The following is a 27,642-nucleotide window of genomic DNA, read 5'->3' on the forward strand; positions in this document are numbered from 1 at the left end:
AATTTTGCTTCTGCCACTGCAGAGAAAGGCGCTTGCGGTAGGTATCAATTGGCAGGTAGCTCACACGCGGTGTCGAGGACTGCCCATGCACGGGAAAGGAGCGATACTGCACAAGTAATCTGCACATAACCATACCACCCCAGGCTTCGTTCACGTCGGTGGCTTCGCATACGGAGTACGCCGCGCAGTACACAGTACACACTGAAAGCCCGGCAGTTCATCAATTTGCAGCCCTGTCCAAGGCCAGTCTAGGCTCTATAGATCGTCCAGTGGCTCGAGTGCGGCTCCCTAAAATAGTTTTCCAGAACACAATCATAGAACTCTGAACTTGCTGGCCAATCTAGTTTCACGCTTCACAAGTACCTATACAGATTAGCATGTTCACTCTCAATCCCGTCTCATGCTGCAATACTTACAGCGAGATAAAACACAGAACATCCTGCATCAGCGCCGGTCTTGCCGCTCCTGCCGCTCCGAGACCAGATGAGCTCCATGGGGTGGGAATGTCTCACCTTAACAAATATTATCACGACGACGTTTCCTTCTAGACTAGTAAACGCTTCAAAATATCCCAAACCCCTTCCCCCAGTATCACAGAAACGGGGACTTCAACGTCCAACGAAATCGCCTTCACAAAGAACAATGGTATAGTACAAGTAGTCAGTAGAATGTCAAAAGCCCCCCTGATTGTATGACACGCATGACACAAAATGTAAGTTATCTCCTAGGTAAATAATCGACCTGGATTTGGACGAGAGCAAGAAGGGAGTCCGTGCCCCGCATCCAGCCAGCTGATTGGCGCTTGCGCCAGCTTGAAGGTAAACAAGGCATTCAAGTAAACCTTGACCCTAACCCTGGAATAATCGTTTTCCATCAAACCAGCTCATCATCATTGGCCATCTGATGCTGAGGTTGCGATAACCACTCTAATTTGCGCGCCTGTTTGACTGTTATACCATGGCTAAGAAGAAGGCGAAAGATGTGGATGCAGCAGGTGACACTGCTGCTCCAACAACAAGAGCAACGAGATTTCAGACTCGTGCTCAGGCAAAAGATGTGCACGAAACGCCCAAGCAATCAAAGGAAGAGAGGCCGGAGGGCCACTATCAACCGTCTGCGGTTCCAAGGCGAGCTGCTCCAACACGAGGGTTTGGAAGTCCTGAGAGCGTCGCGACGAATGACTTTGAGAATGAGACTACAACGTTTAGTCCTGTTGAAGAACAAGGTATCTGATTCTTTCTCACTTCTCCGCACGAATTCGGAGATATGGTCCAGCTCACATGTGTTTCAGAATTGCCAAGTATGCCTTCACGTGATGAAACATCTCCTGAGAGTGGACCCGCTGAGGCGGAACAAGAAGAAGGGCATCAAGAAGAAGACGACTACGGAGAAGAGGGGGTTTCTCTTGAAGATATCGTCCACGACATTCTGCCTCAGCTTGGACTATGGGCTGGCAAGATGTGCGATCATGTCACGGCAGCAGAGCCCGGGGCTTTTGACCAGGGAAAATGGAACAAATTATCACTTTACGAGAGAAAATTCGACGCATTCCGCCAAGACATCACATCCGCGGACACCTTCTTTATAGACCCACGCAACATGCGTAAATCATTGGCAGGCTTCGAGAATTCCGAATATTCTGGGCTGGTGTTCAAAACCATTGTGTCCGTAAACACGGCGCTTCTCCTCAAGCTTACATTGCAAATAAGTCACGGTAAATTGAAGGCTCAACCGGTGCTGGAGGAATTGAACAAAATCTTCCCAGCTCTGTTCAAATGGCTTGAAGACGACACAGACGATGACTTATCTGCCTATGACGAGGCGCTCCGGATCCGCTGTTGTGTTCTGGCAGATCGTATCGAGGCATCCGACCGTAGCAACCCGGCGCAATTAGCGGCACAGATATTTTGTCTTGGGCCAATGCCAGGCACAATCAAATCGGCCAAGGAATCGCTCTTGAATGGTCCTTATGAGCCATTCGGGGATCTGGATTTGGATTTCTCTGAGGGTCTCAAAGAGACACATATGAAGAATATGGAAAAATTGTGTTCTCACTTATATCCAAAAAAGTCAGGGGACACTTTGAAGTTCCTGAGGGATACTTATCCAGTGAAAGATCTCCTGAAAGACCTGACGAAATGGGCCCACCAAATATACAAGGATATCAACAAGCCTCCGAAAGACGTAAAGGGCAAAGAACCAGTGCGTGTTGCACCCTCAACAGAAGTGACACCGGAAATCAGTCAAAACGAGGCGACATCGTCAGGAACCCCTCACAAAGCAGCATCACAATCGATTGGACAGCAACAGAATGAAGAGCACATGGATAAGAGCAACGCAGATAAAGGTGACCTCTTTGTCGATCAAGATGATCAAAACTACAGCTCCGACTCTGACTCCCAACCTGTGGAGTCTGTAGTTAGGACTGGTCCCCGAATGTGAGTTCTCAGACAATCCAGAGTACTGGAAACAGGTCATTCGCGATGACTCATGTTAACATACAAACAGGGGAAGCTATCTTGATGGAAGTTTGAAATTCGAGCCACCTCGTAACACAACAGGTGGAAAACCACGAACAACACCACCCTTGAACCAGCAGGCAGTCAAAAATACATTATCCAAGCTGAATCCCGAGAAAATCATCAGTATCTTAAAAGCGAGTGGATCAGCAAACGGACCCGGTAGTTCTCAGGCTGCTCCGAGCCGCAGTCAAATGAACGGCCGCAAGAGACTAGCAGCCAATCACGAAGACAGCGAAGACAATAGAACTGATGATGACGACAGTTTTCAGCTGGACGAGAGGCCGCTGAAAAGAAGCAGGCGGCCGTCCATTGCCTCCCAAGTTCCCATATCGTCTTTCAAGAGAGCACGGATCCCGGAGTCTCAACCAGCCAGGGTCAATCGTAGCAGTCGCTCTGCACGATCTGATATGAACGCCAGTGACCTACGACCGGACGACATACAGCGCTTAACACAGGAAGCTAGAGCGGTCGCGCGTGAGAGCCGCGAAGACTCAGCGAACCGTCTCCACAGGCCGCCACAGAAGCGCGAAAAATGGGCCGACGAAGACACGACTGCACTCATTAATGCTATACCGGTTTATATGTGTGCATGGAGCGATATGGAGAATGCTGGGCTCTTTACCACTTATCGAACCCAGCAACAAATACGCGACAAGGCACGCAACACCAAAGTTGATTTCCTGAAGGCGGATTTCCCGCTTCCCGCAGGGTTCGATGGTGTGGCACTTGGCAAGAAAGAGATCGAGGCCGTCAGGCTGCTTGGCAAGAATCCTACGAGGAAAGAGGACGATCTCGACGACAGCGGTCGAGTGATCAACAACAAATGGGCCCCCGAGATTGAATTTGAGGAGCGCCGTCGTCGCCGCCGGCCGCAAGACGCCGACTAGGACTTTGACGACTTGGACTGATGTGTGCTACGACGCATGAGGAGTTACGTGACCAAACAAGCGTTTACTACTTCGTTGCTTTATTCAACCACGACCCCATCTCACTTGTTTCTCCGCTTGCACTTTAAGATATCCAACGTGTTGCTTGAAACACGCCTGAATGAGTATTCAAACCCTGAAATGGCGTCCTGTGTTCAGCCTCAAATATCAAGTAGAGACTCGACATTCTGCGCACAAGCCCTCCGAACGATTCTCTTCGTCCGCGGGAATGTAAACGGAAGTGCATGCACCGCAATGCATTGACCAAACGTAACTAGCAATCCCTACTTCTCGGATAGGCAGGAGTAACTCACCGCGCACTCTCGAAAGGGGAAACCTCTGTTGCCCGGATGTCGTCCCACTGCGTAGGGAAAGGAGATGGACGAGATGGAGAGGGGCGCAGTTTTATCGAAATATGGGATCGGGATTACATGAACATGCGTTTATGACGGCTTGCACGGTTGAGGCCCACTTCAAAGCTATGTATTTTCTGTAGCTACCTGGTAGGTAGTATACTATCAGCCTACGACGGGCTGATCGACGGACTCCTTGATTACCACCATATCCTGAGATTGTAGAGAGGCAGCAGGTCCAGGCTTTCTTGGCGCATCATCATGATACCCCTAGCACGTGTGAACAGGACCTTCCGGCTGGGTAACCGTTCGGCCCTCAAGGCGATACGCATCTTTGGTTCGAGAAGCAGCGCTTGAGCGGCGGCGGCGCGGATCATCAGTTCCTGACGCCAAGATGCCCAACTGCTGTACATAGCCATGCGGGTCTAGGAGATGTGGAAATCACGCCTTGCGGTAGTGTCGCTTCAGCCCGGTTGAGATTGAGAACCATTCCAGTCGCTGCTCCAGATGAAAGTCTTACAACGCCACTGCGTTCCTCTCTCCTTATCTCCCGAAGGACCTAACGGTCGAGAGCACATAAAGAATGACCTTCCTGGGTGTGGCATTAGCGATAGACTTGCTGAGATATTCCGTGATATATCACCACATAAAAATATGTACTTACCACAGTTGATGCCCGGTTTCTTCGTAAGCATGCTGACGCAGTCCTCTCCGTGCTCGCATTTGGGGACTACCCGCTTCCCCAGAAGTTTGGACCAGGATTCCTTGGCCTCAATAGGGTCAAAGACTCTCCCTGGTGACACCGGAGTTTGACTCTTCGACGGCGATTCGAGTTTTTTGACCTCCTCTGCTTCCACGAACTTCGGCTCGTTATCGCCAGCGCCGTCCAATCCGGTTTCGGGGGTCTGACCGATTTCATTCGTTGGTTTCCGGGCAGGACTTCCTGTAGACTTAGGCTTGAAGAATCCCATTAGGCTACTTTGGCCCTTCGAGAGAGATGATTCCTTGTTCAATGTGGCTTTCGTTTTCTTTTGGGGTCTATTTGAAGTTGCGACAGATGGCGACCGCTTAACGCCTAGAGGTGCTGCTTTGGCTGGCGATGGCGCAGACGCCTTTTGGTCTGTTTGAGATGATGCTTTGCTCATTTCTAATTCTTCTGCTAGTGCTGGTGCAGACGCAGGTGCCAGGTCGCTCTCGGTGGGTGTAGGAGCTTTTGACGTGGCACTTGGTTTCTTGAAGAACATGTCCTTGATGTTCCTTCGGCGGTCGAATTCTGGTATCAGCTTAGCGGACAAGGGAAGTAGGTCTTTTGTATTCCATTCTCTCAGTCGTTCTCCATTCCTGAACATTCCTGAGGGGTTCATGATGTCTCGTATGTCGACATGATCATCGCCCACCTTGACCGTATCGCTCAGGGTTGCAAATACTGGGCAGTGGTCCGAGCCATGAAGGCCTTCTTGGATATTAGAATCGATGAACCAGTCTTTCATGTTGTCGCTACACAGGACATAGTCGATACGACTTCCGAAATTGCCTGGTCGCGCATTTTTCTTGGTTTCCCAGCATGTGAACATGCCCTCACGTGCAGGGTTGAACAGCCTGCCAAGATCCCATAGCGCTGGCTCCTCACGGCCCTCGTCCCTAGCACCGTACACCTCCCCTTCGAAAAGAAGTTGATTGAATAGCCGGCGGCCTGGTGACGAAAAGAAGTCCTTCATGTCCAGAGCCTCCTTCTTTAGTCGCTCTGAAATATTAGCTGTGTCGATGCCCGCACGAATGACATTGAGATCTCCAGTAAGCACCACCCGCTTGCCCATGTCTACTAGATTGCGTACACGAGTGTCTAACGCCTCTAAATAGCACTGTTTGAAATCGTCTCTAGTTTCGTCTCGTGTCGCCGGGCTGTATGTTCCAATAAGAACAAAGGCGGGGAACTCTAGGATGACACACCGGCCCTCGCAATCGAGAGTCGCTTCATCGACCACACCGGAAAGCTGACCTGGTTTAGGATACCCACCTATTTGTTGGTCTTGGGGTAAATCACGAAAACTTGTAGTTGAGTTTGGCCCCGCGAGAACGCCAGTGATTCCCTCCTCAGCACGGATTGGGGCACAAACAGAGTTCCGTGTATAGATGGCAACACCAGAATAGCCCTTCTTGTGTCTCGGTAAGCTGAAATAGACATCCCATCCGGGCACCAGCACCATGTCATCTTGTAGATCTTTGCGCTGGATCTTGGCTTCTTGCATTACGACAATATCAGCCTCCAAAATGTCAAACATCGAGGCAAATGTCCGCTTCTCTCGCCATGGTTGGTAGCTGAAGGGATTTCGAATGCCATTCACATTCCAAGATGTAATTCTAACCACCATCTTGGCGACTGCTCATAAACTCAAGCCGGATGACTTATGCCCATTATCATCTCTCCCACCGCCTGAGCCGAACGGGAGAAGAAAGCTCCTCGGAGCGAAATAGCGGGTTCTTACGAGACCATCCAATCGTTGGCTTCAGCAGGAAGGCGAACGATGGCCGAAATGAGATGCTCGTTTTGTAGTCGTAACAGCTTTCAATGCCCTGGAAGCGCTTTAATGGTTTTGAGGTAGGGTTTATGTTACGGGCGAAAAAGAATCACCCCTGTGTTTGCTTTGTAGGAGGAAATCAAATTACATCTAACTGGTTCCAATCATGAGTTGGTCTAAGTTTTGTCGACGGCTTGCCTGCGGAGCGGAGCGATTGAGCGAGCGAGTGCAAACACCAGCTAATTATGCCATGTCTATTCGAAACCTGGGGGGTCTTGACGCCATTCAGCCCATTCAATTCAATTCACCTAACGGGGGGGAGCTGCGGGTCCACTCTTTTATCACGGCAGCAGCACGAAAGCAGGTGACTCCAAAAGTCACCCGCAATTCGTCGGCGTTAACTTAACTAGTTAGTCTAGCGGACGGAGTGTGTGAGTGTGTCAATTGACAGCTGTCGGCCTCAGGCACCCAGACCACGAAAAGCTCCAGTCCGCCAGAGCGCACTAGGCGAGCTTCTTGCAGTGCTTCCAAACTGACCTCATCCGATTCGACCGTCGTACCACTTCTACCTCAACACCCGAAAGAAAAATCTCCCCTCTTCAATTGCACAGCAACCACCACAACGAAATGTTCGCCGCACGCAACGTCACCCGCGCTGTTCGCAGCCCCGTCATGCGCTCTGTCATGCAGCGCCGTCTCGCCTCGACCGAGAACGCCTTCATCAAGGAGCGTCAGGCCGTCAAGGAGCACGCTGCTGCCACCACCGGTGCGTCATTGGAAGCCAATTGACCTGCAACAGCTCCAGAACTACATTGCTGACACTCTACAGATCTCTGGCGCAAGATCTCCATCTAGTAAGCCCTTCACCCCACTTGCCTCGCCTTGCCTTGCCTTGCACACTGAGCGATTTCCGAACCCATGCGAACAACGATCAGACGAGAAGGCCAATACACCATGGGCTTCTTGTGATAAACCAGCGGCTCCGTGTCCGCCTTGAACCCAACTGAGAAGAGAACGAAATATGCAGGACTAACAAGCGAAATAGCGGCGTCATCCCTTGCATCCTACTAGCCGGCATCAACGCCTACAACCTGTGGAGCGAGCACTGGGAGCACTGGTCGCACATGCCCGCGTTGGAGGAGCGCGTCGAGTACCCCTACCAGAACATCCGCTCCAAGAACTTCCCCTGGGGCAACGGCGACAAGACTCTGTTCTGGAACGACAGCGTCAACTACCACAACAAGGACAAGACCACCTAAATTCGACCTTTCCTTCCAACAATGATGAACGATTTTGGAAATCAGGAGAGTTATATTAGACGAGCCCAGGATCAATCAATAAATTCGAACTAGAGAGCATTGGGTTCGCCCTGTGGCACCAATCGTCAGGTATGGGAGATGGAGACAGCCGAGGTGCTGAGATGCATAGTCTGTGTGAACTGTAAATACACTTTCCCTTTGTCCAGACATCAATCAAAGCCTCAAATCAAAACTGTCTGCAGTGTCGATTCCAAGGTGCACGAATTGGGTACAGGTACAGGTAGAGGATATTTATCAACGTGCGGTCAAACTCGGCAACCCAGCTGACCCTGAACGACTTCGATCAGACCAATCGGAATGACAGCACATACTGCACTGCACAGCCCACCAGCGAGATTGAGGATAGCACTCTAAGCTTTATCAGGTGAGACTCAAGTTTTGTGGCTTTACTTAGAATGAATAGAGTAGATATTCAAAGCTCAGAGTATCAATTCGTAGCCCAACCATCTTTCTGTGGACAGCCTTTGACTTAAGACTCCGTGTCATATAGCTATTCATCTTTTTTTTTTTAAACAAGTAGCTTATATCGTGGAAGGATGGGTGGTGAGCATGTGAGAGAGCCGGTACTGATCATCTAAGAAAGTATTCCCCAACCACTAGATGTATTCTTGGCTCTCTCTAAATACTAGATTTCTCAAAATTGTTTGTTCTGGGCCTTCTCTACTGGCGTCTTCTACTTGGTGAAAAGGCAAACGACTCGTTTCAAGAGCACAAATCGCCAATTTACAACATCTCAAATATCTGACCCGGATGGTCTTAATAGGTTCGAGCAAGTCTGGTATATTCAAACATGTTTATATACATGTGTCCTTCTTTAATCCTGGAAATCCATGGTAAATATGAAGCAGTCATGATATGAGAGTCCAGGGGCACCCAGAGGATTTTGATATAATAATGCCTCGTGGCCATATGCCATCAGGGTATTTTCAATAAACAGCTAGGCGCCTGCAGTTATTTCACATCAAGCGTAACCAAACCGTCCGCCAGGGTTGGGATGCCCGTCCAAGGTGAGAAGGCCTCGAAAGTACACAGATGTGAGCATGCCAGCCGAAGTCCAATTGATATAATTCTTAAATAGTGCTCAACGTCTTCCACAGACAGTGGTTTTTCCCTGCAGATCAGGCATATACCATACGGACTAGTAACGGTGTCATGGCGAGAAAATAACAAAGGAAAAGAAAAAAGGTAGAGCACCACGCTGCTGGCTAGCGAATCTCTAGCCAGTCTAGGGTATACTGACGTAAAACTCCCCCAACGCCTCGCATTCATTGCATCAAAAGAAGAAATACCAGCAACAAGAAGCATATCCTACAGCCCATCCCGCTCCCCGTTCACCCCCAGGAGCGTGACCAGCACCCGGCCCCCGATCTCCGCGGCTCTGCCCAACACGGCCGTGAGCGGTATCTCGGGGTAGTCCCTCTTGGCGGGGATCCCCATGTGCTGGTTGACCAACAGGGCGACGAGGCTGATGAAGCTCGCGATGCCGAAAATGCTGATGCTGGACTTGGTCTCCTTGCGTATGTTGATGCGGCGCTGGGACACGTGGTAGCACACGGTCAGGGTGGTGGCGATGCCGATCCAGGCGGGCAGGAGCAGGAGCGGCGACCGGTCCGCACCGAGCAGGTAGGTGACCTTCTGCGCGATGAAGCCGGAGATGGTGCAGAGGGTGAGCAGCCGGATGATGGTCGCCTGGGGTGTGTAGTTGAGCAGCCACCTGGACATGAGGCAATCGGCGAAGATAAAGGCCAGATGGGCAGAAGACCCGCACTGTAAAGATAAGGGATCGATCAGTTTAGCTATTCAGAACGTTGTCTTCTTCTTTCTTTCTTTCTTTTCTTTCTTTTCTTCCTCGTTTCGTCTTGTGAGCTTGAACAGTGCCATGGAGACATACCCATATAAGTGACAGCGCCGTCTCGGTTAACCTGAGCCTCGTCTCTGACCAGTCCGTGTGTGCCACCTCAACGATGCGTATCCTGGCCACATCGTCCAAGCCCCGAGCTTCGAGTTGAGATCTGTAAAACTCGCTCCTGAGAAAGTCGGTGATCAGGAAGCGCAAGGCAAAACGCAGACCCCACAGGATGGCGGGCGCAATGGACAGCAGCCGGCAGAGGAACAGGGGATAGTGCCAGACCGACGGTATGCCCAGCACGACGGCGACCCGTGGCCGCAGGGAGGACATTGAAACTACGGGCGAGTCGTTCTGCTTCTCGCTGGCCGCTTCATCGTCGGTCGAGGGTACGGCCATCAACTGGCCAGCTTGCGGATTGGGGGGTCCGGAGGGGGGTGTGTGATTATTCTATGGTTTTGGTCAGATTACTCCCAATTATGTAATTGGTTATACGATTCGAATGCATGTAGACTAAGCAGCAAACGGGTCGGATAGTCGAGGCTTTAGTAATGGAGGGTTGAGCACGTGCGAGCCCCGAGCATGTTCGTGAGCAGACAAACCAGTTTTCCTTTCTTGTCCAATATGCATATGTACGCAGGCGAAGGTGGAGGTGGATAGGTGGAATTGATACCCCGACTTAGGTACCGCCTGTAAAACGGCAGCTGTGAGGTCATTGCAAGGTGGGATGGATAGGGGGTCGACCGGCAGCCAGGCCTTCTAAAGTTTAGCGACCGACAGGGGATTCTGGAGCTACATCCAGGCTGGTTTCATTGGCCAGCCTTGTGCGAACCCCTGCTTCTCAGCAAGCCCGCGGCTCTGGAAATTTTTTGAAGCTTCGAGGGTGATTGGAGCTCTGTGCCAGGTCGACGGCCAGTGCTTCCGAGTAGTTCGCCTGGTTATTTGCGAAACCGGTACCCCGTAACACGACCATCACCGCCTCACGGGCTCTTTCTTGATCAGCGGCTCGGTCTCGAGTCTCAGAATATCCATCATGGCCGAAAGGCAAGCAGCCCGGCTCCTGCAGCCATGGCTCTCCTCGCCCTCTACCTCCCTATACGCGCGCCGGTCCATCTTCACCCCCAGCTCTCTGAGGGCACCCACCAGCAGGACGACGAGCACAACTACACCCTCGGAATTCCTCGCCGCGCGACCCTTCAGCGTCCAGAGGTCCCTCAACAAGAAGCCCGTCCGCCGATCACCCGCCGCGAGCCGCAAGAACCCCTATAGCCGCGACCAGTCGCTGCCCGTCAGCCTGGACAACGTCTCGGTGCTGGTGCCCATGACGTTCGTGCCGCCCCCCATGTCCAAGTGGCCGCGCGGCCTCAAGGACTTCCTGCACATGGGCTGGCTGGTGACCCGGAACCGGTTCATCAACTACCTGTACATGGTGATCCACAAGGTGTACTCGAAGCCGGGGTGGAAGTCGCGGCCGCTGTTCAAGATGCGCAAGGCGGCCATCGCGCCCGCCGCCCGGGACCTGCACGCGCGGATGAACAGCGCCATCGCCTCGGGCGACAAGGACGAGCTCAAGCGCGTCTGCACGCAGGAGCTGTACGAGAGGCTGTCGGGCGTCGTGGACTCGCGGCCCAGGGGCCGGACCGTCCGGTGGGAGCTCGAGGGCGGCCGGGCCAGCTGCAGCGTCCGCGACGACAGGATCGCCATGATGCCCCTGACGCCGAGCGAGAACCGCACCGTCCGCCAGGCCGTCGTCGCCGTGTCCAGCACGCAGCGCATCGTGACCATCGACGGCAAGAGGGGCGGCGTCGAGGTGCCGGGGACCTCCAAGGCCAAGCCCATGCGGGAGAACATCGTGCTGACGAGCTACGTGGACGACAAGACCTGGCAGCAGGGGCCGTGGAAGATTTGGGGAACCCTGCCGGACAGCACAGTCCAAAGTCACATTGACGAGGTCGAGGGATACAAGGCCTTGACAGATGAGCAGGCCAAGTAGTCGTGGCTGCTGCTGACGGGAAATCACCCGCGAAAATGCGATAGCTCGAGGACTCAATTGGAATGAATGTATCAATAGTGTACTTCATGTGTATATTTGGGAATCCATGTTCCTTCCCCCTTCTCAAGAACTGAAAGGGTAGACCGCTGATATAGCTGTTATTTATTCTTGACATCTCGCCGTAATGTACAATGCAGACCAGCCGACAAAATGCTTAACAATGCACAGGAACAGGAAGTCGCGATAGAAATCGTGTGTATGGCCTCTGAAGTGTATCTCTGCAGGTTGTCGGTTTTTGCGGATAGTCTCCTGTCGTGTCGGGAGGCCGATGATTCAACATAAAATTCTACATGAAACTCCACGTCACGGCAGCATATCACATTCACAAGAAGCCAAATATTTTCGGGAATCGCCCATTCCATTGCCTATCTGACGCCATGCCTGCAGAATCCGAACGAGAGTCATGCAGTGCAAGACCTGAGCCTGTGTCACAATTCCTTGCGAAAGCCAACGAATGGCAAGAAACAAAAGACTCCTTTGCCAGTAAAAGTCATTCCAAAACATCGCCATATCCTCGGTGAGGGGGTATCATGCCTATAACTCGTGCCTGTCCGTTAAACGCCTGTAATCAATGACCAGAAGCAGTGCCGAAAGATCCCGGCCAACCAGAGATGCCCACCGCCGATAGGCTGGAGCGGGACAAAACTGCCTGACTACCATGGACTGCAGCTGACCACCATGTGGTGCAGGCTTTGCTTAGACCAGGACAACGAGGGCATGCAGCGGTCAGCTTAGAAACCGTGGACCTTGATGGTCTTGGGATCAAGCTCTAGACCTTCCTTCTTGTCGACGAGGAATTCTTGAACATCCTTGCGCTGGTCTCCTTGAAGTTGGATGACCTCGCCCATTTCGGTGTCGTTCACGATGGTGCCATTGCAGGCGAATTTCTTCTTGATGACCTTCAAGATCTTCTTCTGGTCGAATTTCTTCGGCAGACCCTGGACTGTAGTCAAGGTCTTGCGTCCATTTCGCTCTGTAGCAGGAGAGAGTCAGCAACATGGTCAACGAGCGAACTGGGGGCAGTGTGCAGCTGCTGCAGAATATACTCTTGCAAGGACTGTCATGTTGGGTGACACCATTACACGTGGTCTCGCGAGTCATATCAAGTAGAGAGCGGGGATGTGGGGGCAGGTTGGGGAGATAATATTCTACGTACGCTGGATACGAATATGGATGTAATTTGACGCCTGCTTGGTTTCGCCGGTGTCCTCGTCGGCCTCGGCGAAGGGGTCTGTGTGCGGACAAGGTTAGCATTCCATCGAAGGGAGAAGCTCACAACAAGGATATAAGATGGAGGGGAATGCCAGGAGGCCCCGAGGCATGAATGGATTTTTTTTCTCTTCTTGGGATTTCTGATGGGAGAACAGCTATACAGCTGGCGCCGGAGCCACGGGTAACTTGATGGTGATGGCGATGGTGACCAACAGATATGAAAAGAGATTGACGTACCGTAGGTCTTAAGGTTTTCGATGGACATAAACTCGAGTTTTCCTGGGTACTGGGGGAAAGAGTTTGTTTGGGGGGAGACTCGAGACTGCGCGACAAACGGTCAAGTTTCGCGACGATCTGGAGATAGATAGAGTAGAGGTTGGGGTGATGGTTTTCAACTATTGAAGATGCCGCTGGTGGCTGTGGAATGTAATGTAGTGGACTGTGGTGTGATGTGATGTAGTTAGTAAGTAGACTCGAGAGCGGTGGTGGGATGGGTTGCAGGTGGATGAGATTAGATGAATTGGCGGGAATGGACGCACGGTACTCTTCTCCTGCGGCGCGGGGGCGAAGAAGAGGGAGGGGAGTCAGAAAGGTCAGAGTCACGCCAAAAAGACGTCAAGTGCAGGTCACCTGGCAGCCTTGCAACTTCTGCGCCAGGGCAGGTGGCTGTCTGGGCTAGGTTAGGTGACTTGCCTAACCTTGGCTCTGTCGCACCTGGCTCTTCAGTGGGGTACAGACACAAGCAAAAGCAAAAGCAAAATCACAAGCACGAGCACGAGCACTAGAACAAAGAAAAATCGAGGGCCTTCGACGCCTGTTCCCCTTTGTCTCACTCCCCCCCAAAGATATCCCCGAGGCATCGGGTGGGTCCAGATCTCGGCATTGACCCTGGTCCAAGGTTGTGTCACACAAAGGCTGCGAGAAGCTGCTTAGCAAACTCTGTAGAGTAGAATTTACCATCGCATAAATCTACTTTTCTTCTTCTCTTTTCTTTAATACCAACACTCACGGATTCTCAAACACTCTTCCTGCACTGTCCGACTGGCCTTGATCGGAACATTTAGGTAAGCATGGCTGGGGCGACATAACATCTCTACCCAGGTAGCCTGGATCTGATATTTGATCCAGGCACTGGTCACTGTGTCAGATTTGCACTGCAAGACAGACCATCAGTCATGGGCTTCGAGGCAGTTGAGTACGCCGCAGGCTCCCCACCTGTGATTCAAGATTTATCTGAAGCCCGATGGGAACCTCTGTTTCACCATGAATGTACTTTTGACTCGATCGCTTTCTTAAAAGTCATGATGAACTTGATACGGAACCCGAACATCAATTCGTCATGGCTTTTTCGAGCTGATATTTTGTACGAAAGCACTGCAGAGGCAACAACTGGTACACCGGAATCTGCCAGAGCTCAGCCACGGCTTATCCACTTCAAAGACTTCATCGTGGACAAGAGCCTGGTACGAAGGCTCATTCCAAGAAACACTCAAAGAGACCAGCCTCTAGATCAGACATGCATCATCTATCATGGTGGCCAAGGTGAGGCGGGGAAGACTCTGGTCGTATACAACCCCCACGTCTCTTCTGAGTCCGAAATTCCTTTCTATCATCCTAGAGTTCAGGCGCTGGCATTCTTACATGAGTGGAATGCCGAGATGGGTCAAGGCACCATATCTCTTCACTACCACTTCTATGAACATGAAGATCGTGACCCGAAATTGGCTAGAACAGCCCTGAACTTACTCACAGTACTACACAAGCATGGCCAGGGTGCAGTTGCTGGCTATGTCAAGCGGGTGCATCACGACACTGTTGTCCCCCAAATTGCTTTACAGACTACCTATGCCAGACTGAAGCAGAGATATGCCCGGAAACTCATCGATTCTTGGGCAGAATCGACAGATCCTACCAAGCATGTTTTCGAGGACTTTTGTATCGCGGCGTTTCTCATCGAACTATGGGCTGAGATGTACCGCGACAAGCCATTCCCGGGATTTGTCGACATAGGATGTGGTAACGGCCTTTTGGTGCACATTCTTCGTCAAGAAGGTTACTCAGGCTGGGGCTTCGATGCACGCAAGCGCAAATCATGGGAGAACTACAACTCGGAGGCCGATGGTACCTCAGACCTAGATGGCCACCCAAGTCTGAGACAGCATGTCCTTCTTCCATCCCTCATCCACACAGAACCCCAGCAGGACAGCGTGCCAAACGACCTCGTTCATGACGGACGCTTTCCTGCAGGCACCTTCATCATCTCGAACCATGCGGACGAGTTGACACCGTGGACACCTTTGCTGGCGGCGGCATCCAAGTGCCCTTTCATCATGATCCCATGTTGCAGTCACAACCTTACAGGAGCAAGATACCGCGCGCCCGCACCGAAACAAAAAGACAAGTCACACTCAGCATATGCGTCTCTTGTGGTTTGGGTGGCGCAGATAGCTGCGGATTGCGGATGGCAAGTGGAGACGGAAATGCTCAGAATACCGAGTACAAGGAATACTGGTCTGATTGGCAGGACAAGAAGTGAGGAGTACGACTCCATTGACTTGGACGCGATCATGGAGAAGTATGGTGGTACTCAAGGATTTGCGGAAAATGTTATGAAGCTCGTAGAGCAGAAACCACGGGGTCATTGACGTCCTCTTGTGTATGAGCACGTATATTTCCAAAGACTCATGGACAAGGGCGCATGACGAACAGTTCGTCGGCCTTTCTTCACTAAAAAGAAGAAGAAAAAGCATAAATCTATGATGTCTTCTTTCCATATGATCTTTCCTCAGCTAGGTAATTACAATGACGAACGCAGCCAGCCATGGATATGATTTGACACCTTTACAGTACAGTAACGTAGCTACCCAAGGTTAGGTACAATTAGGGGGTTCAGATAACGTTCTCATTGGCTCGTTTAAGTGGAGCATCTGGCAGGACCCACCCGCTGGAAGTGACAGGCTGGAACCGACATTTGGACAACGTCGCGAATCGAAATTCCCCAAGCAAAGCGTAAAGCTGTGTGTAATGATTATAGATCACCAGCTCTCCCGTCCTCGACCACTTCCGTAACTGCCAGATTGCCCACCATGAGTTACGGCAAGAAAGACGAAGATGCCGACCTTGGCCTGGTCAAGGTCGACCGAGTTCAGGTCTTCCAGGAAGGTAAGTGCTTTGCTCCTAATTACGTCCCCCACTACTCTGCTTTACTTTACCTTCACCTTGGGCACTTGTACTTGAAGGCGGTAGCTCACGATATGGCGATCCAGCTCGGCTATTCAACAGTTCCCCCATCCAACCTCGAAGATGCCGTATCCTCTTGACCAAGATCGCCCTCCTACTCTACACCGGCGAGAAGTTCCCGACTCGCGAAGCCACAGACCTCTTCTTCGGTATCTCGAAGCTGTTCCAGAACAAAGATGCCAGCTTGCGCCAGATGGTCCACCTTGTCATCAAGGAGATTGCCAACTCGGCCGAGGACATTATTATGGTCACAAGCACCATCATGAAAGATACTGGTGGCAGCACAGATGCCATCTACAGGCCTAATGCTATCCGAGCTCTGTGTCGGATTATTGACGTACGATGCCCATGTCCTGTCCACATCTGACCGACTCTTACTGACATTCGTGTCTCACAGGCAACTACCGTTCAGTCCATTGAGCGTGTCATGAAAACCGCAATTGTCGATAAGAACCCCTCAGTATCGTCGGCCGCCCTCGTTTCCTCGTATCACCTGCTCCCGATTGCCAAGGATGTCGTCCGCCGATGGCAGTCCGAGACCCAGGAGGCCGCTGCCTCGTCCAAGTCTTCGGGAGGTTTCCTCGGTGGCTTCTCCTCGGGGTCAGGCTCCATCCCAACCAACAACTCTACCATGGCGCAGTATCATGCCATTGGCCTCCTATACCAAATCAGGTCCCACGACAGAATGGCCCTGGTCAAGATGGTTCAACAATACAGCCAGCCCGGCACCGTCAAGAGTCCCGCTGCCACGGTCATGTTGGTACGACTTGCCGCACAACTAGCCGAGGAGGACCCTTCGCTCAGGAAACCCATGATGACGCTGCTGGATGGCTGGTTGAGACACAAGAGTGAGATGGTCAATTTCGAGGCTGCCAAGGCCATTTGCGACATGCGCGACGTTACCGACAACGAGGTCACCCAGGCTGTCCATGTGCTTCAACTCTTCCTCTCCTCACCTCGCGCCGTCACCAAGTTCGCTGCTCTTCGGATCCTTCACAACTTCGCCTCTTTCAAGCCCCAGGCTGTCGCTATCTGCAACCCTGATGTCGAGCTTCTCATTTCGAATAGCAACCGATCCATTGCCACCTTTGCCATTACAACTCTGCTCAAGACTGGTAACGAAGCGTCGGTTGACCGTCTGATGAAGCAGATCAGTGGTTTTATGTCGGAGATTACCGACGAGTTCAAGATCACCATTGTCGAAGCTATCCGAACACTTTGTCTCAAGTTCCCTAGCAAGCAAGCTGGTATGCTCGCTTTCCTTAGCGGTATTCTTCGTGATGAGGGCGGTTATGACTTCAAGCGCGCTGTCGTGGAGAGCATGTTCGATCTTATCAAGTTTGTGCCGGAATCCAAGGAAGATGCTCTCGCCCACCTCTGCGAGTTTATCGAAGATTGCGAATTCACCAAGCTGGCTGTTCGTATCCTCCATCTCCTCGGTCTCGAGGGTCCCAAGACGTCACAGCCTACCAAGTACATCCGGTACATCTACAACCGTGTTGTTTTGGAGAACGCCATCGTCCGAGCTGCTGCTGTCACTGCCTTGGCCAAATTTGGTGTTGGTCAGAAGGACCCCGAAGTCAAGCGTAGCGTGGATGTGCTTTTGACACGTTGTTTGGACGATGTCGACGATGAGGTCCGTGACCGTGCGGCGCTCAACCTCAGGCTGATGCACCAGGAGGATGAGACAGCGGAGAGATTCATCAAGAATGAGAACATGTTCTCCCTCCCGTACTTTGAGCATCAGTTGGTCATGTACGTTACCTCGGACGACAAAAGCACTTTCGACACATCCTTCGACGTCAGCAGCATCCCAATTGTCACAAGGGAGCAAGCAGATGCGGAAGACCGAACAAAGAAGCTCACTGCTACGACTCCGTCTCTCAAGCCACCGAAAGCCGGCCCTACCAAGACTCCTACGACTGGCGCAGAGGCTCAAGCTTCCGCGGCTGCTGCTCAGCAAAAACACTCTCAAGAGCTCTTGGCCATTCCAGAACTCAAGGAGTTTGGCGCCGTCCTCAAGTCATCGCCTGTTGTTGAACTGACCGAGGCTGAGACAGAATATGTTGTCAGCGTCGTCAAGCATCTCTTCAAGGAGCACGTTGTTCTTCAATTTGAGGTCAAGAACACGCTTCCCGCTACTGTTTTGGAGAATGTTTCCGTGGTCGCCACTCCCTCGGATGAGGAAGAGCTTGAGGAGGTTTTTATTCTTCAGGCCGAGAAGCTTCCCACAGACGAGCCTGGCAAAGTTTATGTTGCCTTCCAGAAGGTCAATGGCGAGGGCTCAATGCCCACCAGCACCTTTTCCAACATACTTAAGTTTACCAGCAAAGAAATCGACCCATCGACGAACGAGGCAGAGGACACTGGTTATGACGATGAGTACGAGATTGGTGAATTTGACCTGGCTGGCAGTGACTATGTTATCCCTGCATTTGCTGGAAACTTTGCACACATCTGGGAGCAAGTTGGTGCTTCCGGGGAGGAAGCCGAGGAAACATTGCAGTTGTCTGGTATCAACAGCATAGCAGGTAAGCTGACACAGCAACTCATATTGTGTCGCCTTTTCTTTAGCTTATATGTCTAACTTGATCTACAGATGCCACAGAGCAGCTAGCCAAGACTCTCTCACTGCAGCCCTTGGAGGGCACAGATGTGCCGCTTAACCAGACCACGCACCAGCTCAAGCTATTAGGTAAGACGGTAAACGGAGGACGTGTTGTGGCCATCATCAGAATGGCATACTCGTCGAAGTCGGGAGTAACCACGAAGATTACCGTACGCAGCGAAGAGGAGAATGTAGCGGCTCTCATCATCGCGTCCGTCGCTTAATGATAGTGTTACAAAGGCGTTATTCCCGAGTAAAGACAAGCGTGGCTTCTTTGATATTGAGGACGTGCACTATAGACATATTAGCCGAGACGACAACAGACCGTGCTCGGTTGCGAAAGAACTCCATTTAGTACCCAAAAGCGGCCAAAAGGGGGATGTCGTGGGGATGAACCAGGGGGCGTATGGAAGGTCAAATATTGCGAATGAAATGATTTACACCCACTTTACCGTTTGTAACGGGCAGTGAAGGATCAGCAGGGTGCGGTCGACAACGCCAGAGGATACTTTAAACCTCCACCGGGGCAGAAAAGATACTCTGACCGAAAGCTCGGCGGAGAAAATATTCCTTTCCAAACGTGACGGGGGAAAACAACTAATTTCACAACACATGAAAGCGCGTTCGTCCCACTCCACTAACTACCTCAACCTACCTTCAAGGCAAGCCACCGAACCATAGCCTGTGTAACCGGGCATCTAGGAAAGACGGCGTTTACCTTCGTAGCTGTACTTGGAGCCTATGCTTTATTGTGCCTCAGAAACATGAAGCTATAAATGTAGGGCTGTATTGCCGTCTCAGCTGCTTTTGTAGGCATTTATATATGAAGAACGATAAATTCACCTAGCTGTTGCTCATAAGAAGATCCATCTCTCCAAAATACATAATTTGAAGGCGTTGCAAGTACTTGGTTCAACAATTGTAGCTCCTACTCCCATATAATTTTAGCCCTCATAATAAGACAGCCCGGGATCTGTCAGGCACTTGCCACAAGAGTACAAGATTACTGGGCAAAGATGATGTTCAGAAATTAATTTCAAGACGGACCATTTACCTTGAAAGAATCAGCTCGGCGCAGGTACAACAGGTATGGGCAGTCAAAACCCTCACCGCCCCAAGTTCAAATGAACCCGAAACGATAGACAAACTTCCTCTATCTAGAACAGCATCTATATGCCCATACACCTCCGCATGATGGCAGCTTGTGCAGGGTCTGAGTTTATATTTCTCGCGAGGGAGGAGTTGGAATAATGTGATATCAATGATGGAAATGTTTGGGTTTACCAAGTCACTTTGAGGACTGTGGGCTGGTGTTGACCCATCGTCCACAGTCAGGGCCAATGTCAGTCAGGAGTTCTCGCCCTCGGCAGCCACAAGCAAGGATAAGTGCTTCGGAACATAAAAGTGGGGGATTTATAGCAAGCTTCAGTCAATGTTGGTACTGTATGTACACAGACGCAGTCTATTCCTATTCTGAGACTTTGTCCACGAGTGAGTCTTCCACACAAGCACACAACAGTGCAATACACAACAACATATATTACTCATCCATTTGGTCTTCTATATTCGAATTCCCTAGTGAAAACATTACAAATTTTGCGAACGACTTGTTCAGTGATTCCAGAGATCAACGCCGCCCTTGCCTGGCAGGCACTCTGGTCCATTCACAAGCGGAAACAACAAAGAAGGGTGGGGTGTGGTATGCAGCTTGGCAGCAGATGTCACAGAGGACATGGAATGCAGAGACGCTAGATCCCAAGTGGTGTAGCGCCGCTGGGTGGCAGAACGCGAACCTGCGCGCTAAATTTGGCAGCAAGGGCCAAAATATGACGTTGCAATTTGTGTTCAAAGCAAGCTTGATACGCGCACAAATTCCTTGAATTGGCTCCCGCGTGCCCGATAGTTAACTTTATTTCTCACAGTAGCTAGCTATCTATCCTATCTGCATAACGTTTACTTGTCTGCCAAAGAGCAACTCCGTGCGGCTCCAGTCATAGATAGCATCATCACAACAACTTGCTGTTATCCGTGGAAAGTACATCAACAGGAAAAGAGAACCTCGCCCTCGCGAGTCAACCGTAAACATGGTTTACGTGCGAGAGAAGTACCTGCCGAACTTGAAGCTATACAAGTATTCGTCAGTTGACCACTCCCTTGTCTCCAAGTACATTCTCAAGCCTTTCTACACAAATGTAGTCATCAAGTGCTTTCCCATGAGGATGGCCCCCAACCTGATCACCTTGACCGGTTTCTGCTTCGTCATCGCCAACTTCTTCACCCTACTGTGGTACAACCCGACCCTCGACCAGAACTGCCCGCCCTGGGTGTATTATTCTTGGGCCGTTGGCCTGTTTTTGTACCAGACATTTGATGCCGTCGATGGATCGCAAGCGTATGTCTCTTCCGAGTCTCATCCCATCCCCCCTCAGAGATGTGGGAAAGCCGTGGCACTAACAAGCTCCATGATATAGACGTCGCACTCACCAGTCCGGCCCCCTCGGCGAGCTCTTCGACCATGGCGTTGATGCGCTGAACACGTCTCTCGAGGTCTTGATCTTCGCTGGGTCTCAGAATATGGGTCACTCTTGGTACACGGTTGCAACGCTTTTTGCATCTCTATGCACATTCTACGTCCAGACTTGGGACGAGTACCACACCAAGACATTGACCCTCGGAATAGTAAACGGCCCCGTCGAAGGTATCCTCATCCTGGTCTTTATCTTTGCTTTCACCGGCTACAAGGGGGGCGCCAGCTTCTGGCAGCAGAGTATGTTGGCTACACTCGGTGTGCCCAGCACCTGGGGCATTCCCGAGGCCATCTACCGCCTTAACTTCACGCAGTGGTACTTGGCCCAGGGTATTCTTGTCCTTGCCTTCAACACGTACGAATCTGCGCGTAACGTCATCGAGGCTCGCAGAGCTAGAGGCGATCGCAGCCGTGGCGCCTTGCTGGGTCTTGTGCCTTTCTTCGCCACATGGGCGTGGATCGTGGCCTACCTGTACCTGCAACCCCTCATCCGCACACAGCACTTGGTTCCCTTCGTCGTCTTTGCCGGTCTTGTCAACGCGTACTCTGTCGGCCAGATGATCACTGCGCATCTCGTGCGGCTGCCTTTCCCTTACTGGAACGTTCTCGTCGTACCTATTGCTCTGGGTGTCCTGGACTCGGTCGGGCCACTCTTGCAGAAGCACATCGGGTGGGCCTCTGGCTGGCCTAGTGCTCTTGGTGACGATGTGTACCAGGTTGCCTTCATGTTCAGCATGCTCGGCATGGCCGTTGGTGTCTACGGCAGCTTTGTTGTTGATGTGATTGTCACTATTTGTGACTACCTCGACATCTGGTGCCTGACTATTAAGCATCCTTACGTTGAGGGCCAGGATGATGCCAAGAAGAGCCAACAGGTGCAGAACTCGTCTGCCGGCGAAAAGAAGGAGCTGTGAAATGCTTGAACCCAGTTACTGGTCGGGCACTGTAAACGTGAAACGACATGCGATTTTATGAGAAATGTCAAGCGAAATGGACCAAGATACTTTAGAGGAGAACCGGGTATGGAGCAACCATAGAAGAGAGGAGAACGAATTGGGGAGGATGTACACGAAGTAGGGCACATGAAAGGTAAACGAAGTATTGGCGAGGCCAAGTATGGGAAAGCAGGATTTCCCGTTGTAAATGATGCCCTGAGCATGTCGCGCTCGGGCGTCTCGGTTGTTAAGTTGGCTTGGCCAGCCCACGGATGTAATGTGTACTTGAGAATGAACAAAATAATAACGAGATGCCAGTCTTCTTGTCATGCTGAAAACAACTTGCAGTCTCTACCTGCACACACGCTTCCGGTAATAGAGCAGGCTACCTTACGGGGAGCATGCACGGCACAGAATTGCAAATGGATAAAGCCATTACGTACCTTCACCACAGATCTTGATAGGGAAAGATAGCTATTTTTCATCCTCAGTCGCAGTCTGAATCAGCCTTTGCTCCGTCCAGGCAGCTTCTTGACTCCAGAGTGACATGATTATCTCCGTTTCTGTTTAGGAAACGAGGGGAGTGTATCGAACAGGCCTATCTATCGGCACACCTTGGAAGTTCCATTGTTAAAATCGACACTAAACTTAATCCTCCTATAGTCCTTATCCCGGATAGTCTCCCCATGGTACTTCGACTAGAGAAAGGTTGCCCAATCTGGCCAGAAATGTCTCGTGTACCCCCTGCTGCTGGGCTGATCATGTTGTGGAGACAATAGATAGGACCATTAGCCCGATCTATACCGCAATAGACGCCAAGTACTTACATCACACAACCAGGTACTCTCGAGGCGGAACTGTCAGCCTCGGGTGCCTGCCCAGTGAATGATCCGCATATGTTTCCCGGCTTCCATATTCATACAAGCGCTGATAGCGAGGGGGGACAGCGCCCTCCAAAAGGATCCGCTAACGACGGTCCCGAGGAACCCAGCGGGGCGGACTCGGCTACCGTTGAAGATTCCAAGAACGGTACAGATGCTATGGTACAAGACTGATGCGAGACGCTCGTCTGCGTCTTGTTCAGACCATGACCTGCAGCACGCTCTTTTCCTCGGCCCATCGCCAGCTCTACTAGAGGAGAAATACCGCCAAAGAGAGACGTTCGTGGGTAGCGAGGAGATGCAATGCAGTAATAGAGATATTGTGATAAAATCTGAACCCTCACGAAGCCAGGCGTGACAGGCGAGATGGCCACGACATCTAAGAGAGCTCCTAAGAACCCCATACAGAATCAACAATATGGCTCCCCGCGATAAGGAGGTTCGCCCCCTGCAATCACGGCCGAGAGCAGGCTCGGAAACCACATCTTGTCGCCATCCACCTCCTAGAAGGTCAGCACCAATACGGACATAATTGTCATGCATATAGTCTCTGAACGAGAACTCAAGCGAAGGGGGGGAGCACATACGCTAGCCTCACTTTCCCTGGAAATCGATGTTTATCTAATATGCAGTTCGTAAGAACTAGGCGGCGCATTGACGCCAGCACAAAAAGATAGTGAATCCTACGGGTTCCTCAAGGACCATATCCGCCAATCAGAGGGGGTCGTCCTGCCAAGGCCTACCTAGTATATCACAATGCTGAGTTGCCATCGATCGTTTGTTGAAAAGTACCACGATACCATTGGCCGGGGATTTGCAAACTCGGGGGGCTATGAACCAGATACTGCCTTTTTCTTTTCTTTCTCTTTCCGCTCAAGCTTTCCACAAGCCTTTGCTCAAGCTTTGTACATCCCAGGCGCCCCCACCCCTCTAGTCAGAAGGACTTAATTATATATAGATCGCAGCCCAAGACCGCCATCACGCAATACTCTAACCATCTCACAACATCACTTCTCCAGACTTGGCAATACCTAAGCGGAGGATCACTCACACAAACAAGTTCGCCAATCTTTCCCCATCTCCCACGCAATGCAGTTCTCTACCCTCACCTCGGTCGCCTTCGTCGTGGCCCTGGCCGCCTTTGTCCAGGCCAACCCCGTCACCCCCAAGGACCTGGGCAGCACGCTGGTCAAGGAGGCTTGCGCAATCGTTCCCGAGTAGGTCCAAGTTTCTTTCTCTTTCTTCCTCTCCCTGTAACGACACCAGACGTTCCTTTTTCTTCTTGTTTTTTTCTTCTCCCTCCATGCTGACACGGGACTCCTTTTGTTTAGCTGCTGCGGTGACGGAACCTGCTGTGGCTGCTGGGGATGCTGCTAGACGGGGCGCACAACCCCAATCGCTGGGGCCAGGAAGGTACCCGAGTTTCGTGAACGGCACATGCGTCCGTTGAGGACCTGGAGCATGGTGCTGCTTGAGGGGTTCCGAAGGACCTGTATAAGCTCGTGAAGGAGACTCAGCTCAGCTCGCGTTGAATAGTTTTCTTTCTTTCTTTTCCGGTTAGATACTTTGCTGCAAATCCAAAGCTCGTACAGCGAACATCAGCTTCACCGCCAAGATCTCGTCGTATCAGAAGACGTCGGGTGTCAGCTGTGCCCATGTAGTTACTGCAGTCACGGATAGCCATCCCGTCAGGGAGTGAAACCACTAGCCAATATCGTGACAGGCAGCCGTCTTGTACACACTACCCACCATGGTCGAGTAGAATGCGCCATAAATCGTAAGACTCACATATTAGATTTAGACCCTCGGACTCCGTGGTCCGAAAGATATTATACAATAACGCAACTACCAGTAAGATGCCAGATTTTTTTTCTTTTTCTTTTTTAAACAACTCGCTTTGACAATCGACAGCCAGTTGAGCATGAACCAGTAAGCCAGCCCACACAACCTCAAAATGAGATTACGGCAGCGGAACTGCTGAACTACCCTCGCCGATGAAATGAGGAAGGAAGGAGGAGAGAGAAAAGGGAAAACAATAAAGATCAATAGCCTCTTAAGATACAAAACATATGGTGGTGGAGCGACCTGACGGTGGGACTGTTTGCTTACCGAAGCAAGTGGCTACTGTTTAAATCACAACCAAAATGTAGAGAAAAGTGGAACCACATCAGGCGTGAGAGGCAAAAATGGGAATAAAATTCCGAAGATCAAGAAAGAAAGAAAGAAAAAGTCTCTGGTTCTACCATACAAAGTGGTGGGATATCATTGCTCATAGCTAGGCAGCTTCTGCCCGTGGCCACTCCTCCATCACGCATACCGAAGTAGCTGTACAGATACTCACTGTACTCTCCTCCTTCCATCCTAAGAATTCGGCATCAACCTATTCTGGGCTTTAAAAAAAAAGAACCACGGAACAGACCAGCTGATACAAAATCTGCTCCGCTTCAAATATCCGGAAAGCAAATCCTAGTGTTTCCTTGAGAGATAAACGAAATGAGATGATGCCGTGCAGAAGTGTGTAAGACGGTGTCGTGCTGACGAATTGGTTGCCGTTCTTGCGGGAACCGATCGTCCACGAAAGTTTGAGGCACGGTAGCATATTTATGCCAACAGTTGCATCATTAGAGGGAGATATGAGCAGTATTAGCCAGGCTGCCTATAGGTATGCCTCTTCTGCGAGCTCATACTCGGTCGATCATGAAGAATGTAAATTTCTAAAACTCGAGGAGATACCAGCCTGCGCCGTAATGTAAAGCCTTCAATTTTTGGGGTGCCGTGAAAATACATGGAACATCGAAAACAATCGGGGTATGCTGCATAGACGTGAAACATTGACGGAAGAAAAAAATCGCTAGTCATGCGGAATTGACTTTCGGCCTGCACGGCGGCAGGTCGAGACTGAAATAAGAAAGCTCCAAAGAGCGCGGGGAATGCTCAAACATTCTTGACACGTCTCTATCGGCGTCGGACGGAAGAATCCCGGTGCTTAAGTCGACTGGTTCTCCAGCCCTCGTACCACTGCTCTCGACTGGCCTCACGGAGGTCGCCTCGCCAATCGCTGAAAACGGCATCCTTAAGCTTAGTAAAGTCGCAGTGTTCCTCATCGTAGGGATTGGCAAACCCCCAGGGGAATTTACGCCCAATGACCTCAGGTTCGTAAAGATCGGGACTAATGATTGACATGGGTAGCAGTGGAATCTCGTTACTGTCCTCTTCTAGGAGCTGCTTGCTGCGGCGCACCGAAGTATTCGACCTTCTCTTCGGATTTGGTGAGTTCGAGCCCTGAATCGGCAGATCGTCTTCCTCGGCACTTCCTTCGCTATGATTGATATCGTCAGGCGAGCTTGGACTGTCCTCGATATCTTCCTCGTCACCCTCTTCGATCCTGCTAGAATCTGGAGAATAGTCCTCCTCATCAAGACCAAGTGGTTCCAGAGGGTCAAAGTTGGCCTTCTTCAGGCTCGCCCAAACAGCTTGCTTGAGGATGGCCATGTGCTTCGTAGTGATCGTATCCGCCTTGGAAATGATTGGGATGACAGTTGTCTTGCCTTGGAGGGTACGCATAACCTGAAGATCGAGGTCTTCGTCAAGAACGCCAACAATACGAGACGGATCATGGCCTCTATAGTGTCCGTTTGATGACGCAGCTTTCGCAGCAGTGATGTTGCGATCGAGACGAGCCGGGTCAAGAATAAGAAAGACGGCGTGTATATGAGTATCCTGCACGCCCGGTGATCTTATAACTTTCATTTCTTCAGCAAAGGTGTCCTCAAATTTGCTCTCCAAGAAGGCTGACATCTCTCGCAGTTGAAGATCGACTATGCTCTTCTCGAAACCCTCCGAGTCCCACAACGTCAAGCCAATACGTTCACCGTCGATTTCGCTTTCCAAGTAGTGAGGGATGAAGTTGCCCGAGGCTGTGGTTCGCTGGGTCACCTCTGCGCCGATCTCAGTCGCTCGTTGCGAACGGTTCTTCTCTGGCAAGGCCAAAGCCGTCTTCAAGAATTCTAGAAAAGAGGTCTTGCCAGAACTACGGGTGCCCATGATCAGAATACTAAAGAAGAAATAATTAGTGGACAAGTACAGATGTGGAATGAAAAGAGCAGCCGGGAATTAGAGACTCTCATCAGATCGCACGGAACGAGCGAATAGAAAGCGCAACACTTACTTGAAAGGAGTCGGATCCTTGCGTCTGCGGACTCTCCTTGGGGTATTGATGGTACTAGCCGTAGTGCTGGCATAGCTGTATCTGCCACGGTGCGTCATGCTCTCTGTGCGGGCGTAGGGGTCAACCCACGTGCTGTCGGGAACGGGAGGCATCGGAGGGATGGACGAGATGGAAGGACGGCCAGGGTCCATGGAAGGTCGGCCAGAGGGGGGGTACTGAGGTTGAATCGGAGGTTGGTATCGTGGCTGATGTGCTTGTCCCGAGACTATAGCGAGAGAATCTGGACGAGTGTATCCTCCAAAGGCTTGGAACTCATCAGGCTGTGCACCGTTGTATAGGTCAGGCAGGCGGGGAGGAGACTTGGGTACTGCAGGACGTTGTTCTTGTTCCTTTTGGTCCTTTCCTCCCTTCCCCAGATTACCTGACTTGCTGCGTCGAAGTAACATCCCAAAGCTGGCACGTCGCGGTGGCTCTTGACTCATTCTACAAAGACCGGATTAAGCATAAACTGAAATGTTTCAGCTAGCAGCTAC

General features: G+C 51.2%; 11 protein-coding genes across 11 annotated transcripts; 6 read left to right on the forward strand and 5 right to left on the reverse strand.

Annotated features, from left to right (window-relative positions):
• The first annotated feature begins 1,026 nt into the window (after positions 1-1,026).
• On the forward strand, positions 1,027-3,837 carry BKA67DRAFT_337672 (uncharacterized protein). The gene is made up of 3 exons (XM_046096270.1): positions 1,027-1,225; positions 1,292-2,438; positions 2,509-3,837. The coding sequence occupies exons 2-3, from the start codon at positions 1,303-1,305 to the stop codon at positions 3,407-3,409; spliced, it is 2,037 nt and encodes a 678-aa protein (XP_045956046.1). The 5' UTR covers positions 1,027-1,225; positions 1,292-1,302; the 3' UTR covers positions 3,410-3,837.
• Positions 3,838-4,265: 428 nt separating this feature from the next.
• Positions 4,266-6,173, reverse strand: BKA67DRAFT_593532 (Endonuclease/exonuclease/phosphatase; the record flags this gene model as incomplete). Its single annotated transcript, XM_046104957.1, has 2 exons — positions 4,266-4,393; positions 4,466-6,173. 2 exons carry the CDS (start codon positions 6,171-6,173, stop codon positions 4,266-4,268), a joined length of 1,836 nt encoding a protein of 611 aa, XP_045956047.1.
• Positions 6,174-6,947: 774 nt separating this feature from the next.
• On the forward strand, positions 6,948-7,579 carry BKA67DRAFT_660558 (putative cytochrome c oxidase subunit VIa; the record flags this gene model as incomplete). The annotated part of the gene is made up of 3 exons (XM_046107656.1): positions 6,948-7,086; positions 7,150-7,174; positions 7,366-7,579. 3 exons carry the CDS (start codon positions 6,948-6,950, stop codon positions 7,577-7,579), a joined length of 378 nt encoding a protein of 125 aa, XP_045956048.1.
• Positions 7,580-8,947: 1,368 nt separating this feature from the next.
• BKA67DRAFT_660559 (N-glycosylation protein-domain-containing protein) lies at positions 8,948-9,884 on the reverse strand (the record flags this gene model as incomplete). Its single annotated transcript, XM_046107657.1, has 2 exons — positions 8,948-9,406; positions 9,531-9,884. 2 exons carry the CDS (start codon positions 9,882-9,884, stop codon positions 8,948-8,950), a joined length of 813 nt encoding a protein of 270 aa, XP_045956049.1.
• Positions 9,885-10,171: 287 nt separating this feature from the next.
• On the forward strand, positions 10,172-11,952 carry BKA67DRAFT_571865 (uncharacterized protein). Its single transcript, XM_046103251.1, has one exon. The coding sequence runs from the start codon at positions 10,519-10,521 to the stop codon at positions 11,476-11,478; it is 960 nt and encodes a 319-aa protein (XP_045956050.1). The 5' UTR covers positions 10,172-10,518; the 3' UTR covers positions 11,479-11,952.
• On the reverse strand, positions 11,878-13,303 carry BKA67DRAFT_571868 (anaphase-promoting complex subunit Apc5). The gene is made up of 3 exons (XM_046103252.1): positions 12,988-13,303; positions 12,695-12,769; positions 11,878-12,511 (listed from the first exon to the last, which is right to left on the reverse strand). Exons 1-3 carry the CDS (start codon positions 13,013-13,015, stop codon positions 12,270-12,272), a joined length of 345 nt encoding a protein of 114 aa, XP_045956051.1. The 5' UTR covers positions 13,016-13,303; the 3' UTR covers positions 11,878-12,269.
• A 180-nt stretch (positions 13,304-13,483) lies between these two features.
• On the forward strand, positions 13,484-15,570 carry BKA67DRAFT_571870 (uncharacterized protein). The gene is made up of 2 exons (XM_046103253.1): positions 13,484-13,814; positions 13,879-15,570. The coding sequence occupies exon 2, from the start codon at positions 13,926-13,928 to the stop codon at positions 15,393-15,395; it is 1,470 nt and encodes a 489-aa protein (XP_045956052.1). The 5' UTR covers positions 13,484-13,814; positions 13,879-13,925; the 3' UTR covers positions 15,396-15,570.
• Positions 15,571-15,725: 155 nt separating this feature from the next.
• BKA67DRAFT_626197 (adaptin N terminal region-domain-containing protein) lies at positions 15,726-18,822 on the forward strand (the record flags this gene model as incomplete). The annotated part of the gene is made up of 4 exons (XM_046105549.1): positions 15,726-15,912; positions 16,017-16,327; positions 16,388-18,521; positions 18,590-18,822. Exons 1-4 carry the CDS (start codon positions 15,837-15,839, stop codon positions 18,820-18,822), a joined length of 2,754 nt encoding a protein of 917 aa, XP_045956053.1. The 5' UTR covers positions 15,726-15,836.
• A 1,860-nt stretch (positions 18,823-20,682) lies between these two features.
• BKA67DRAFT_660564 (CDP-alcohol phosphatidyltransferase-domain-containing protein) lies at positions 20,683-22,039 on the forward strand (the record flags this gene model as incomplete). Its single annotated transcript, XM_046107658.1, has 2 exons — positions 20,683-20,990; positions 21,070-22,039. 2 exons carry the CDS (start codon positions 20,683-20,685, stop codon positions 22,037-22,039), a joined length of 1,278 nt encoding a protein of 425 aa, XP_045956054.1.
• Positions 22,040-23,988: 1,949 nt separating this feature from the next.
• On the reverse strand, positions 23,989-24,625 carry BKA67DRAFT_660565 (uncharacterized protein; the record flags this gene model as incomplete). Its single annotated transcript, XM_046107659.1, has 2 exons — positions 23,989-24,431; positions 24,532-24,625. 2 exons carry the CDS (start codon positions 24,623-24,625, stop codon positions 23,989-23,991), a joined length of 537 nt encoding a protein of 178 aa, XP_045956055.1.
• Positions 24,626-25,896: 1,271 nt separating this feature from the next.
• Positions 25,897-27,591, reverse strand: BKA67DRAFT_521083 (uncharacterized protein; the record flags this gene model as incomplete). Its single annotated transcript, XM_046098243.1, has 3 exons — positions 25,897-26,995; positions 27,110-27,324; positions 27,376-27,591. 3 exons carry the CDS (start codon positions 27,589-27,591, stop codon positions 25,897-25,899), a joined length of 1,530 nt encoding a protein of 509 aa, XP_045956056.1.
• Between the last annotated feature and the right edge of the window lie 51 nt (positions 27,592-27,642).

This window comes from Truncatella angustata (assembly GCF_020726525.1).
Source record: "Truncatella angustata strain MPI-SDFR-AT-0073 chromosome Unknown BKA67scaffold_6, whole genome shotgun sequence".
Classification (NCBI taxonomy): domain Eukaryota; kingdom Fungi; phylum Ascomycota; class Sordariomycetes; order Amphisphaeriales; family Sporocadaceae; genus Truncatella; species Truncatella angustata.

Excerpts from the sequence above, each read along its gene's own strand:
- BKA67DRAFT_337672 (XM_046096270.1), top strand. The coding sequence starts at position 1,303 with ATGCCTTCACGTGATGAAACATCTCCTGAGAGTGGACCCGCTGAGGCG. Across the intron at positions 2,439-2,508 it reads GTTAGGACTGGTCCCCGAAT|GGGAAGCTATCTTGATGGAA; the intron begins GTGAGTTCTCAG and ends ACATACAAACAG.
- BKA67DRAFT_571870 (XM_046103253.1), top strand. The coding sequence starts at position 13,926 with ATGGGCTTCGAGGCAGTTGAGTACGCCGCAGGCTCCCCACCTGTGATT.
- BKA67DRAFT_571868 (XM_046103252.1), bottom strand. The coding sequence starts at position 13,015 with ATGTCCATCGAAAACCTTAAGACCTACG. Across the intron at positions 12,770-12,987 it reads CGAAAACCTTAAGACCTACG|ACCCCTTCGCCGAGGCCGAC; the intron begins GTACGTCAATCT and ends GTCCGCACACAG. Across the intron at positions 12,512-12,694 it reads CATCCATATTCGTATCCAGC|AGCGAAATGGACGCAAGACC; the intron begins GTACGTAGAATA and ends CTCCTGCTACAG.
- BKA67DRAFT_571865 (XM_046103251.1), top strand. The coding sequence starts at position 10,519 with ATGGCCGAAAGGCAAGCAGCCCGGCTCCTGCAGCCATGGCTCTCCTCG.